The sequence below is a fragment of the Oncorhynchus mykiss genome, chromosome 3 (assembly GCF_057628025.1).
Source record: "Oncorhynchus mykiss isolate SJ-2025 chromosome 3, ASM5762802v1, whole genome shotgun sequence".
NCBI lineage: Eukaryota > Metazoa > Chordata > Actinopteri > Salmoniformes > Salmonidae > Oncorhynchus > Oncorhynchus mykiss.
In genome coordinates, this window is record NC_143024.1 from 35,552,856 (window position 1) to 35,565,220 (window position 12,365).

The 12,365-nt window shown below is 40.7% G+C and overlaps 1 protein-coding gene across 1 annotated transcript; it reads left to right on the forward strand.

Annotated features, from left to right (window-relative positions):
* The first annotated feature begins 274 nt into the window (after positions 1 to 274).
* On the forward strand, positions 275 to 10,179 carry LOC110505138 (uncharacterized). Its single transcript, XM_090230699.1, has 7 exons — positions 275 to 449; positions 3,521 to 3,601; positions 4,401 to 4,508; positions 4,595 to 4,864; positions 4,995 to 5,155; positions 6,540 to 6,667; positions 6,771 to 10,179. The coding sequence occupies exons 1-7, from the start codon at positions 386 to 388 to the stop codon at positions 6,907 to 6,909; spliced, it is 951 nt and encodes a 316-aa protein (XP_090086825.1). The 5' UTR covers positions 275 to 385; the 3' UTR covers positions 6,910 to 10,179.
* Positions 10,180 to 12,365: the final 2,186 nt, after the last annotated feature.

Genomic DNA, 12,365 nt, shown 5'->3' on the forward strand with positions numbered 1-12,365 from the left:
GGCAAGTCTTAAGAGGTATCCTCACACTAAAACAAGTGAGCAGAGAATGAGAGACACTCCGATTTCTATTTCTGTACAAAACTATTTCTGTTTTCCATTCAAAGTTGTAGGCCAATGGTTTTCCATACAGATTTTCATACTGAGTTCTGCAGTGTCATTCAGTACCATCATGACAGTACGCCCATGGCACGTCAACACGACTTCCTCTTCTCAGTCAGATGGAACAGTGAAATTGTTGTCTGACATGAATAACGCAAACCAGAGTCAAAGCAGAGTTACTAATACAGGTCCTAATAGGGATATAAAAAAACAGGGACCACCCTATAATATAGTTCAACACTGGGTAAGGTTTATCTGTACACACTGTTGACGACAAGTCTAAAGGATGGCAGAAGAGCTGCATTATTCTTCCGTGGTTTTCAAGAATCCCATCGTTTCTTCGCCGAAAGGTGGGTCTTGGCCTTTCTTTCTCATCTCTTCATCAATGTCACTGTCTTCTTTTAGTTCATTTCTATCGGTTTACAAAAATGTTATAGACGGAAGACTATAACAACCACAATTATTTGCGAAAATTCAAATTGGAGGGTGCTTAAAGAAAGTGAGCCAGATATGGCAGCTATTTATGCTGAATCACGTTCATGTTTTTTTTGTCTTTGTTGGCAAATCTACTCTGCCATTATGTGTTAATCAAATATCTTTGATTAAATCAAGTAAAAAAAACGATTTCATCCATTTTAGATTGAGGCTGTAAAGTAACAAAACGTGGTTAAAGTCAAGAGGTCTGAAAACTTCCAGAATGTACTGTATAAACTGAATTAGCGTAATAACTGAACAAATATTTAATGTCATTGTCTCTTGCACAATGATATTTCTTCGTATAGGTATTTGGGCTGAGATGCATGTAGATCTGGAATGGAATGGAAGAATGACGCCAGAGGGGATGGCTGATGTTTTCCTGTGTGTTTTTTCGCATCGTAGCTTATTTTGTACCTAATGTTGATGCTACCGTCTCTAATGACCAAAAGAGCTTCTGGATATCAGAACAGAGATTACTCACCACGAACTGGATGAAGAGTTTTCTTTAATGAGTCTGACGCAAAAGATATAATGCTGCTCCCGGACAAGGCCCAAATCCCCGTCATTCGCATGAAGGGAATAAGGAAATACAGGGGGTGCGGACCAAGGTGCCTTGTGAGAATTCGCTTGCGAGTGGGTAACCGGCCTCTACCATCCGTTCTATTGGCCAACGTTTAATCACTGGAGAATAAACTGGATGAGCCCAGTTCAAGACTATCCTACCGACAGGACATTAAAAACTGTAATATCTCATGTTTCACTGTGTCGTGGCTGAACGACACAGATAATATACAGTTGGCTGGGTTTTCTGTGCATTGGCAGGACAGAACGGCTATGTCCGGGAAGACGAGGTGGGGGTGGGGGTGAGGGTGTGTGTCTATTTGTCAATAACAGCTAGTGAGCGATGTCTAATAGAGAGTAGCTCATGAGTACCTCATGATAAACTACCTACCAAGAGAGTTTTCATCTACATTTTTCATAGCTGTTTATTTACCACCACAAACCGACGCTGGCACTAAGGCGGCACTCAACAAGCTGTAAAAGGCTGTAAGCAAAAAAGAAAATGCTCATCCAGAATTGTCGCTCCTAGTAGCCATGGACTTTAATGAAGGCAAACCTATATCTGTTTTACCTCATTTCTACCAGCATGTCATATGTGCAACCAGAGGAAAAAACTCTAGACCACCTTTACTCCACAAACAGAGACGTGTACAAAGCTCTCCCTCGTCCTCCATTTGGCAAATCTGACCATAATTCCATCCTCCAAATTCCTGCTTACAAGCAAAAACTAAAGCAGGAAGTACCAGTGACTCGCTCAATACGGAAGTGGTCAGATGACACGAATGCTACGGGACTGTTTTGCTACCATAGACTGGAATATGTTCCGGGATTCATCCAATGGCATTGAGGAGTATACCACCTCAGTCACCATCTTCATCAATAAGTGTATCGACGACGTCATCGCCACAGGTATCGTATGTACATATCCCAACCAGAAGCCACGCAACATCTGCACCGAGCTAAAGGCTAGAGTCATCAGACTCTGATGTTCGTCTGATGTGGCAGGGCTTGCAAACTATTGCGGACTACAAAGGGAAACCCAGCCACAAGCTGCCCAGTGACACGAGCCTACCAGATGGGATAAATGCCTTTTATGCTCGCTTTGAGGCAAGCAACACTGAAGCATGCACGAGAGCACCAGCTGTTCTGGACGACTGTGTGATCACGCTTTCCGTTGACTCACTTCATCCACGACTACGTGGCCAAGCACAACTCCAACACCATCATTAAGTTTGCTGACGACACAACGGTGTCGTCAGCAAAAAGAGTCCTAGAAGTGTGGTGCCAGGACAACAACCTCTCCCTCAACGTGAGAAAAACAAAGGAGATGATCGTGGACTACAGGAAAAGGAGGGCCAAACACACCCCCATTCACATCGATGGGGCTATAGTGGAGCGAGTCGAGAGCTTCAAGCTCCTTGGTGTTCACATCACGAACAAACTATCATTGTCCAAACACACCAAGAAAGTCATGAAGAGGGCCTTTTCCTACTCAGAAGACTGAAGAGATTTGCCATGGGTCCCCAGATTCTCAAAAAGTTATACAGCTGCACCATTGAGAGCATCCTGACCAGTTGCATCACTGCCTGGTATGGCAACTGCTCGGCATCCCACCATAAGGCGCTACAGAGGGTAGTGCGTATGATCCAGTACATCACTGGGGCCAAGCTTCCTACCATCCAGGACCTATATACTAGCCAGTGTCAGAGGAAGGCCCAAAAATTTGTCCAGCCACCCAAGTCATAGACTGTTCTCTCTGCTACCGCAGAGCAAGCGGTACCGGAGCACCAAGTCTAGGTCCAAAAGGCTTCTTATCAGCTTCTACCCCCAAGCCATAAGACTGCTGAACAATTAATAAAATGGCCACCCGGACTATTTGCATTGACCCACCCCCCCTTTGTTTTTACACTGCTGCTACTCGCTGTTTATTGTCTATTCATAGTCACTTTACCCCTACCAGTGTTATACCACTGCACTGTGAGTTTATCTATGAAATGATTAAGTGATTACAGGTCAGAGGTCACATGACTAAGATATGCAAATAACAGGGTTGAGATGTGCAGCAAGTGGCTGGATATAGGTTACTGTTGGTGACTTGGGTTAATACAGGACTAGGCAAAGTGAGTAACAGGGCTGAGATAGTAAGGCTACAGGGATGAGGAGTTTTGGCAAAGAAACTGGGGTCTATGACTAACAAATAGGGCAATTAAGGCTAGGATATGGGTGTATCGGTAGTTGATTGTATGAATATTAGGGTACTGACATGTGTATGTTAGGGTTAGGGGATGGGGGTAACTGGGCTGGTGTGTGTGGGTAATTGGGTTTAGGTGTGTTGGTAAGTGGACTGAGGTACTGTATGTGTATTCCTTTCTATTCCCCACAGAGAAAAAAGAGGAAGAACCAGCATATGCTGAAGTAAAGGCTAAGGGAAGTGCAGTCACTCAACAAAATCCTGCCACAGCAGGTGTGTTTGAGAGAGAGAGCTAGATTAAATCCGGACTGTGGAAGATCTGAGTTATAGCATGATTAGTCTCTCTAGAGATCCAGGTTGCCTCCTACAATTTTCAAATGTTCCGGCTTAACACCGTCTGTCTGTACGTAATAGAACGTCAGTTTGGCATAGAGGAACTACGTCACTGCCTAGGTCACTACCTTATCCGCTTGAATAAAATACAAAATAGTAGCTAGCAAGATGGAGATCACAGAGGTTATTTTTAATGATAGCATTTTGCAAGTGGCTAGTCATTTGTTTCAAAGTGCAACGTTCTGACACGCCTGTCTCGTGATTTGTTGGGAGAGTTGTCTGTTTATCCTTTATTGAAATTGCTGAAAGATTCTGTCATTGACACCAGACCTTAGTCACTGCTGTTGCCAGACTTACGAGACTATAGTGCAATAGAAATATTAAGGTAATTTCTGAATGACCCGACATATGCAGCGTTTACTGTGAATGCAGTCTCCACAAATGTCTTTCAAATTTCAATCGCGCTATAGCACAAATCTTCCATGGTCCGGATTGAATCTACGCCATAATCAAATTATCCACCTTTTATTGTTCAATTATTAGATTTCATCAGCTGATGGAATAATGCTTACCATTAAATGTATATTCTTATGCTTTATGCTTTATCTTGGCCAGGTCGCAATTGTAAATGAGAACTTGTTCTCAACTTGCCTACCTGGTTAAATAAAGGTGAAATAAATAAATAAAAATGCTAACAGTATGGTTATAATAACATGACTCTTATCTTTGCTATTCCTAGTGGATGAGAAGTCTGCTCTCCACTCTCAACCATTTCGAGGAGCGGCAGTGTGTTTGGGGCTTCTTTGTGCCCTCTTAGTTTCAGCCATTATAGGCCTCTGTGTCTACTGTGAGTATGTGGATCATAAAGTATTATGGATTTTGGAGAGGTGTAGAATGACATCGTAGAGTAAACATGTCCTTCTCTCTCCATAGTCAGCACTGCTCTCTCAAAGCACAACAGAAAGTTAGTGGGGGAACTGGCGGCCAATCAGGACCTAATGAATCTCAATAGCAATCTGAGTACAGCCAATCACATTTTGCAGAGTGATTACACCAATGTCAGCACTACAAACCGACGTTTAGCGGCAGAGAAAGAACATGTGTCAAGAGAGAGGGATAGACTGAACTGGAATCTTCAGTTCATATTTCAGTTTGATGACTTTCCGGTCCAGAAATATTGTTCACAAAACGTTGGCACAGGAGGTAATCCCCTTTCTTGTACATTAAAATACATTGCTTATTAGATATTACACTTAAAATGAATATACAGTATTAACAAAACTAATTTTGTTTATATTGTAGCGTTAATACTGTAAATGTTTTATTGTTGTAGAGAGAGTGTGTAACTCTTGCCAAGATGGCTGGATTTTGTTCCAATCTAGTTGTTACCTGATTGTGCAATATGACACTCCATGGAAGACCTGGACGGAAAGCCAACAAAATTGCAAACAAGAGAAGGCTGATTTGCCCGTCATTGGCAGCCGAGCAGAACAGGTGGGACACTGGTGCAAACAAGAGTTTAGAGCAGTGGTGTAAAGTACTTAAGTAAAAAATACTTTACTGTACTACTTAAGTCGTTTACTTTACTTTGAGATTTACTTCACTACATTCCATTCGAGAATATTATACTTTTTACTCCATACATTTTCCTTGACACCCAAACGTACTCATTACATTTACATTTAGCAGGACAGGAAAATGGTCCAATTCACACACTTATCAACAGAACATCCCTGGTCATCCCTACTGCCTCTGATCCGGCGAACTCCCAAAGCACACATGCTTCGTTTGTAAATTATGTCTGAATGTTGGAGTGTGTCTTTGGCTAGCCGTAAATTTAAAAAAACAACAACAAAATGGTACCGTCTGGTTTGCTAAATAAGGAATTTGAAATGACTTCCACTTTTACTTTAACTTTTGATACTTAAATGTATTTTAGTAATTACATTTACTTTTGATACTTATGTATATTTTAAACCAAATACCTTTAGACTTTTAGTCAACTAGAATTTTACTGGGTGACTTTTACTTTTACTTGAGTCATTTTCTATTAAGGTGTTAGGTTGAAATGACCAGAGTAAGAACTCGACAGACAGTATGAAAGCTTAACCCAAGTTTATTCTTCCCAAAGGATGGAACAGCTGAATCGACAAAAACATGTCAACAATAGTAGTGGTATTTGTACCTCGCTTTGGGTGGAGTCTCCTCCTTCTCGCTAAACATTGTATCTTTATTGCTAGGCAGGAAACTAAGTGATATGGGCAATAAACTTTTCTTTCTCCCTTAAAGTGACCTGACCTGACCTCGACCCCCTTCATCACTAATCCATGGCCCTCTCCCCTTATCAATGCCTGGCACATGTGATCACCTTCCCTACACTCAGTACATTCCAAGATTAAATGCACCCACCATATATATACCTTCCCCCTACTGCCCCTCGGCTATGGCACCCCTCAGGTATCTAGTATAACTAATGATAAATAACATTTCAAGTTCAGAAATCCAAACCCATCAAAGGTATCTTCACTTGTACTCAAGTATGATAATTGGGTACTTTTTCCACCACGGGTTTAGAGGGACAAATTCACTCAACCTTTAAGTCAATCAAACAAAGAAAATGAATGAAAAGTGAAATAGGAACTAGATTAAAATGTGTGATAGCTATGAGCTCAGGGTAAAGCAGTCATAACTAAAAGACAAAAGGACAAAGCCCATTACAATGCTACTTCCTGTTGTGCTCTTTGTTATTTCTCATTTGGACTTGATTACATTCATGAGATACAACATTTACACACTGCCTCCCGAAAATGTGGATATGACTATAAAATGTACCTTTTCCCTAACACTTCATTTGTGGTTTCACTCACTTCTCATTAAGGAATTCATTCATAGCCACACTAAAGAATACTATGATAAGTACCATGGGTATTGGATCGGTTTGACGGACAAAGCTGAAGACGGCAAATGGCTCTGGGTTAATGGAGGTCATCAGAATCTGACTGATGGGTAAGGACGTTTTATTCAGTGTAAACACAACAAAGAAACCTTGTTAAATCATTATTTGACTCTGTAATTTGTTTTCATTAATGGGGGTGTTCTTTTTTCACAGGTTTTGGAACAGTCAAACTGGGGGTGATTGCGTGTTAACTGTCCCAAACAATGCACCATTGGCTAATTGGAATGCTGTACGGTGTGATATGCAGAACAGTTGGATCTGTGAGAGTAGAGCATTAATATGGTCAGATTAAATTGCAGGGACACTCTCTTCAGAGGTATTCTCACATACTGAGCTCATATATTATTGCATCTTCCTTTGAGAATTCAATTAAGTTGTATTCTTCTCATTGAAGGACCCCTGCATCTGCTTGTTGGGGTCAAATCAGATTCACTCAATTCAGGAATTGATTTTAATATAGAATTCACAAAGGAAAACCTTAATTGGCTGACGCAAACACAGGTCTGTTTTGTACGTTTTTGAAATGTTAACAATCAACGATCTGTTTTAATGTAGCTTTGGTGAATTGAAAAAATAATGTTTAGTTTTGAGCTCTCATATAAATCAGGCACATTTTCTTTCACATCAATTACTTCATTATGACAATGAATTAGTGCTCTTATATTGTCTTATTGTATTATGTTTTATACAGTTGTTTCTATGTTCACAATCAAAGATCAACTGTATGTATAGTAGTGTTTTAGAATAACATTTGTTTTGGCCTTTCATAGATCAGAAATCATATAATATTCAGTTTACAAAGTAAAGCTGGACTTGCCATCCAAGATTTTCTTCCTTCAATTTTTAAACTTCTTAGCATAAGAAGTACAAGTTTATGATGATGCTGTCACCACCATACTCCACCGTAGGGATGGTGCCAGGTTTCCTCCAGACGTGACTCTTGGCATTCAGGTCAAACAGTTCAATCTTGGTTTCATCAGACCAGAGAATCTTGTTTCGCATGGTCTGTGAGTCCTTTTGGCAAACTCCAAGCTTGCTGTCATGTGCCTTTTATTGAGGAGTGGCTTCTGTCTGGCCACTCTACCATAAAGGCCTGATTGGTGGAGTGCTGCAGAGATGTTTGTCCTGGAAGTTCTTCCATCTCAACAGAGGAAATGTTAAGCTTTGTCAGATTGACCATCGCATTATTGGTCACCTCCCTGACCAAGGCCCTTCTCCCCCGACTGCTCTGTTTGGCCGGGTGGCCAGCTCTCTGTCTTGGTGGTTCCAAACTTCTTCCATTTCAGATTGATGGAGGCCACTGTATTCTTGGGGACCTTCAATGCTGCAGACATTTTTGGTACCCTTCCCCAGATTTGTGCCTCGACACAGTCCTGTCTCGGAGCTCTACGGACAATTCCTTCGACCTCATGGCCTGGTTTTTGCTCTGACAAGCACTGTCAACTGTGGGACCTTATATACACAGGTGTGTGCCTTTCCAAATCATGTCCAATCAATTGAATTTATGACAAGTGGACTGCAATCAAGTTGTAGAAGCATCTCAAGGATGATCAATGGAAACAGGATGCACCTGAGCTCAATTTCGGGCCTCATAGCAATACTGAATACTTATGTAAATATGGTATTTCAAATTTATTTATAAAGTCCTTCTTACATCAGCTGATATCTCAAAGTGCTGTACAGAAACCCATCCTAAAACCCCAAACAGCAAGCAATGCAGGTGTAGAAGCACGGTGGCTAGGAAAAACTACCTAGAATGGCCAAAACCTAGGATGAAACCTAGAGAGGAACCAGGCTATGTGGGGTGGCCAGTCCTCTTCTGGCTGTGCCGGGTGGAGATTATTACAGAACATGGCCAAGATGTTCAAATGTTCATAGATGACCAACAGGGTCAAATAATAATAATCACAGTGGTTGTCGAGGGTGCAACAGGTCAGCACCTCAGGAGTAAATGTCAGTTGGCTTTTCATAGCCGATCATTCAGAGTATCTCTACCGCTCCTGCTGTCTCTACAGAGTTGAAAACAGCAGGTCTGGGACAGGGAGCACGTCCGGTGAACAGGTCAGGGTTCCATAGCCGCAGGCAGAAAAGTTGAAACTGGAGCAGCAGCACGGCCAGGTGGACTGGGGACAGCAAGGAGTCAACAAGCCAGGCATGGTCCTAGGGCTCAGGTCCTCCGAGAGAGAGAAAGAAATAAAGAATTAGAGAGAGCATACTTAAATTCACACAGGACACCGGATAAGACAGGAGAAATACTCCAGATATAACAGACTGACCCTAGCCCCCCGACACATAAACTACTGCAGCATAAATACTGGAGGCTAAGAAAAGAGGGGTCGGGAGACACTGTGGCCCTTTCCGATGATACCCCCGGACAGGCCCAAACAGGCCCTTTAGGTTATTTATGTTTCTTATTTTTAATACATTTGCTTGGGGGGATTTGTGTGTAGATTGATGAAAAAAATACATATAAATCCAAAATGTGGAAGAAGTCAAGGGGTCTGAATGCTTTCCGAATGCACTGTATAAGTTATATTCTTCAAGAATCAATGGGTACATATCATTAATTTATAAGTCCAAAAAATGATGCCCCTTTAAGCATCATGCAAATGTCTGACATCACAGAGTGTAGTAGGGAAAGCTCATTGAGCAAAAAATACATGGACATTACTGTGCTCATATCTAGCAACCTCATATATATTGATATCACATTGTTTAAAACATCCATGTTGAGAATATCAACAATACAGAACACTGTACAATAATCGGCATATAAACACCAGTTTAAAAAAGGATTTCTAATATCAATTCCACTATAAACCTCTATTGTTGAATTGTCTATTGTCTATTGAGTCTATTGTTGACAGGAAACAAAACGCCCTTTTTTTCATGGTTTTGCAAAAATTTCAGTTGAGTCCAGATGAAATGTACCGTATTTAATTTGATGGTTTCATTTGTGTATGTGATGAACTGAACATTGGAGCTCTGCCACAAGCTCATCAATGGCTGATCTCTTTGCCTCTCCAACAATCTTGGGCAAGTCCTCATCAATCTTGTTCCAAATTATTATTTTTTTTTTTAGAGGTATGGACTCAATGTGTAACCTGTCCTCTACTGTCTGCTTGTCCTCTTTGCATTTGTTTTGTATCTTTTATTTTAGGTTCCTCCTACACTGTTCTCCCTTCCTTTCTCTTCTCTATTGCTGCATCCTGTTTCGTTTTTATTTTTTGGAGGAGAGTCCTCCACAGTTTCTGATTGGTTGGTTTCTTGACATTAGTGTGTTCCATCTCCACTGGATCCTCCTCTTTGTTCTAGGATGACTTCTTCTTTTTGATATTGGTGTCTGAGTCAGTCACTTGGAGAAACTCACGATTTGACTGACATTAATGTTTTGTAGAAGATGGTCTCTGCAAATACATTTGCAATTATTTTAGTAAATGTGTACACAATGTTTTTAGTTTATCTGATACACACATATCATGAGACTATTTTGTGTACAAAGTAAACAGATCAAATTCATCTTATTGGATAATTGATGGACTGAATAAAGGTTTGGTAATAACAAGTTGTGTAGCTATTTTCTCTGATCCATTATGACCTCACTACTACCCTCTGGTGACAGTATTTCAACATTACAGCAGCCCACATCCACATTGTAGCAACCCTGCATCCATTCAATCTCTTAGTGTTCGCTCAATAGTGTACTGAAGATCTATTGCATTCATATGGGAGATTAAGGGAGATTCACACAGCCTTCACACAGCCTTTAAATGGTTACTCAAGCAATACAAATGTACAAAAAGTGAAATAGGAACCATATTAAAATATGTGATACAGTTGAAGTCAGAAGTTTACATGCACCTTAGCCAAATACATTTAAACTCAGTTTTTCACAGTTCCTGACATTTAATCCCAGTAACAATTCCATTTTAGGTCAGTTAGGATCACCACATTATTTTAAGAATGTGAAATGTCAGAATAATAGTAGAGAGTGATTTAGTTCAGCTTTTATTTCTTTCATAACATTCCCAGTGGGTCAGAAGTTCACATACACTCAATTAGTATTTGGTAGCATTGCCTTTCAATTGTTTAACTTGGGTCAAACGTTTCGGGTAGCCTTCCACAAGCTTCCCACAATAAGAATTTTGTCCCATTCCTCCTGACAGAGCTGGTGTAACAGTCAGGTTGGTAGGCCTCCTTGCTCGCACACGCTTTTTCAGTTCTGTCCACACATTTTCTATGGGATTGAGGTCAGGACCTTCTGATGGCCACTCCAATACCTTGACTTTGTTGTCCTTAAGCCATGTTGCCACAAAATTGCAAGTATGCTTGGGGTCAATGTCCATTTGGAAGACCCATTTGCGACCAAGCTTTAACTTCCTGACTGATGTCTTGAGATGTTGCTTCAATATATCCGCATAATTTTCCACCCTCATGATGCCATCTATTTTGTGAAGTGCATCAGTCCCTCCTGCAGCAAAGCACCTCCACAACATGATGCTGCCATCCTGTGCTTCACGGTTGGGATTTTGTTCTTTGGCTTGCAAGCCTACCCCGTTTTCCTCCAAACATAACGATGGTCATTATGGCCTAATAGTTCTATTTTTGTTTCATCGGGCCAGAGAACATTTCTCCAAAAAGTACGATCTTTGTCCCCATGTGCAGTTGCAAACCACAGTCTGGCTTTTTAATGGAGTATTTGGAGCAGTGGCTTCTTCCTTGCTGAGCGGCCTTTCAGGTTATGTCGATTTAGTACTCGTTTTACTGTGGATATAGATACTTTTGTACCTGTTTCCTCCAGCATTTTCACAAGGTCCTTTGCGGTTGTTCTGAGATTGATTTGCACTTTTCGCACCAAAGTACGTTCATCTCTAGGAGACAGAACGCTTCTCCTTCCTGAGCGGTATGACGGCTGCGTGGTCGCATGATGTTTATACTTGCGTACTATTGTTTATACAGATGAACGTGGTACCTTCAGGTGTTTGAAAATTTCTCCCAAGGATGAATCAGACTTGTGGAGGTCTACAATTTTTTTTTCTGAGGTCTTGGCTTATTTATTTTGATTTCCCCATGATGTCAAGTAAAGAGGCAGTGAGTTTGAAGGTAGGCCTTGAAATACATCCACAGGTACACCTCCAATTGACTCAAATGATGTCAATGAGCTTATCAGAAGCTTCTAAAGCCATGACATAATTTTCTGGAATTTTCCAAGCTGTTTAAAGGCACAGTCAACAGAGTGTATGTAAACTTCTGACCCACTGGAATTGTGATACAGTGAATTATAAGTGAAATAATCTGTCTGTAAACAATTGTTGGAAAAATTACTTGTGTCATGCACAAAGTAGGTGTCCTAACCCACTTGCCAAAACTATAATTTGATAATAAGAGATTTGTGGAGTGGTTGAAAAACGAGTTTTAATGACTCCAACCTAAGTTTATGTAAACTTCCGACTTCAACTGTTTATAGCTACTGTATGTTCAAGGAAACTCCCTCACAACAAGACATTCATTAACACTGCTACATCTGTGCTCTTTGTTATACAGTATGAAAGTGGTACTTCCTGTTGTCTCGTTTTGTAGGCTAAGAATGGGCTTCAAATAAGACCTTTCTAACTTTCGGCGATGTGTCTTACTTCTTGAGTGTCAAATATGTTGATAAAAGGAATCGGGTATGAGCAAATCAATACACGAATACGAATAGAATTGTATATATATCTTATACACTGAGTGTACAAAACATTAGGAACC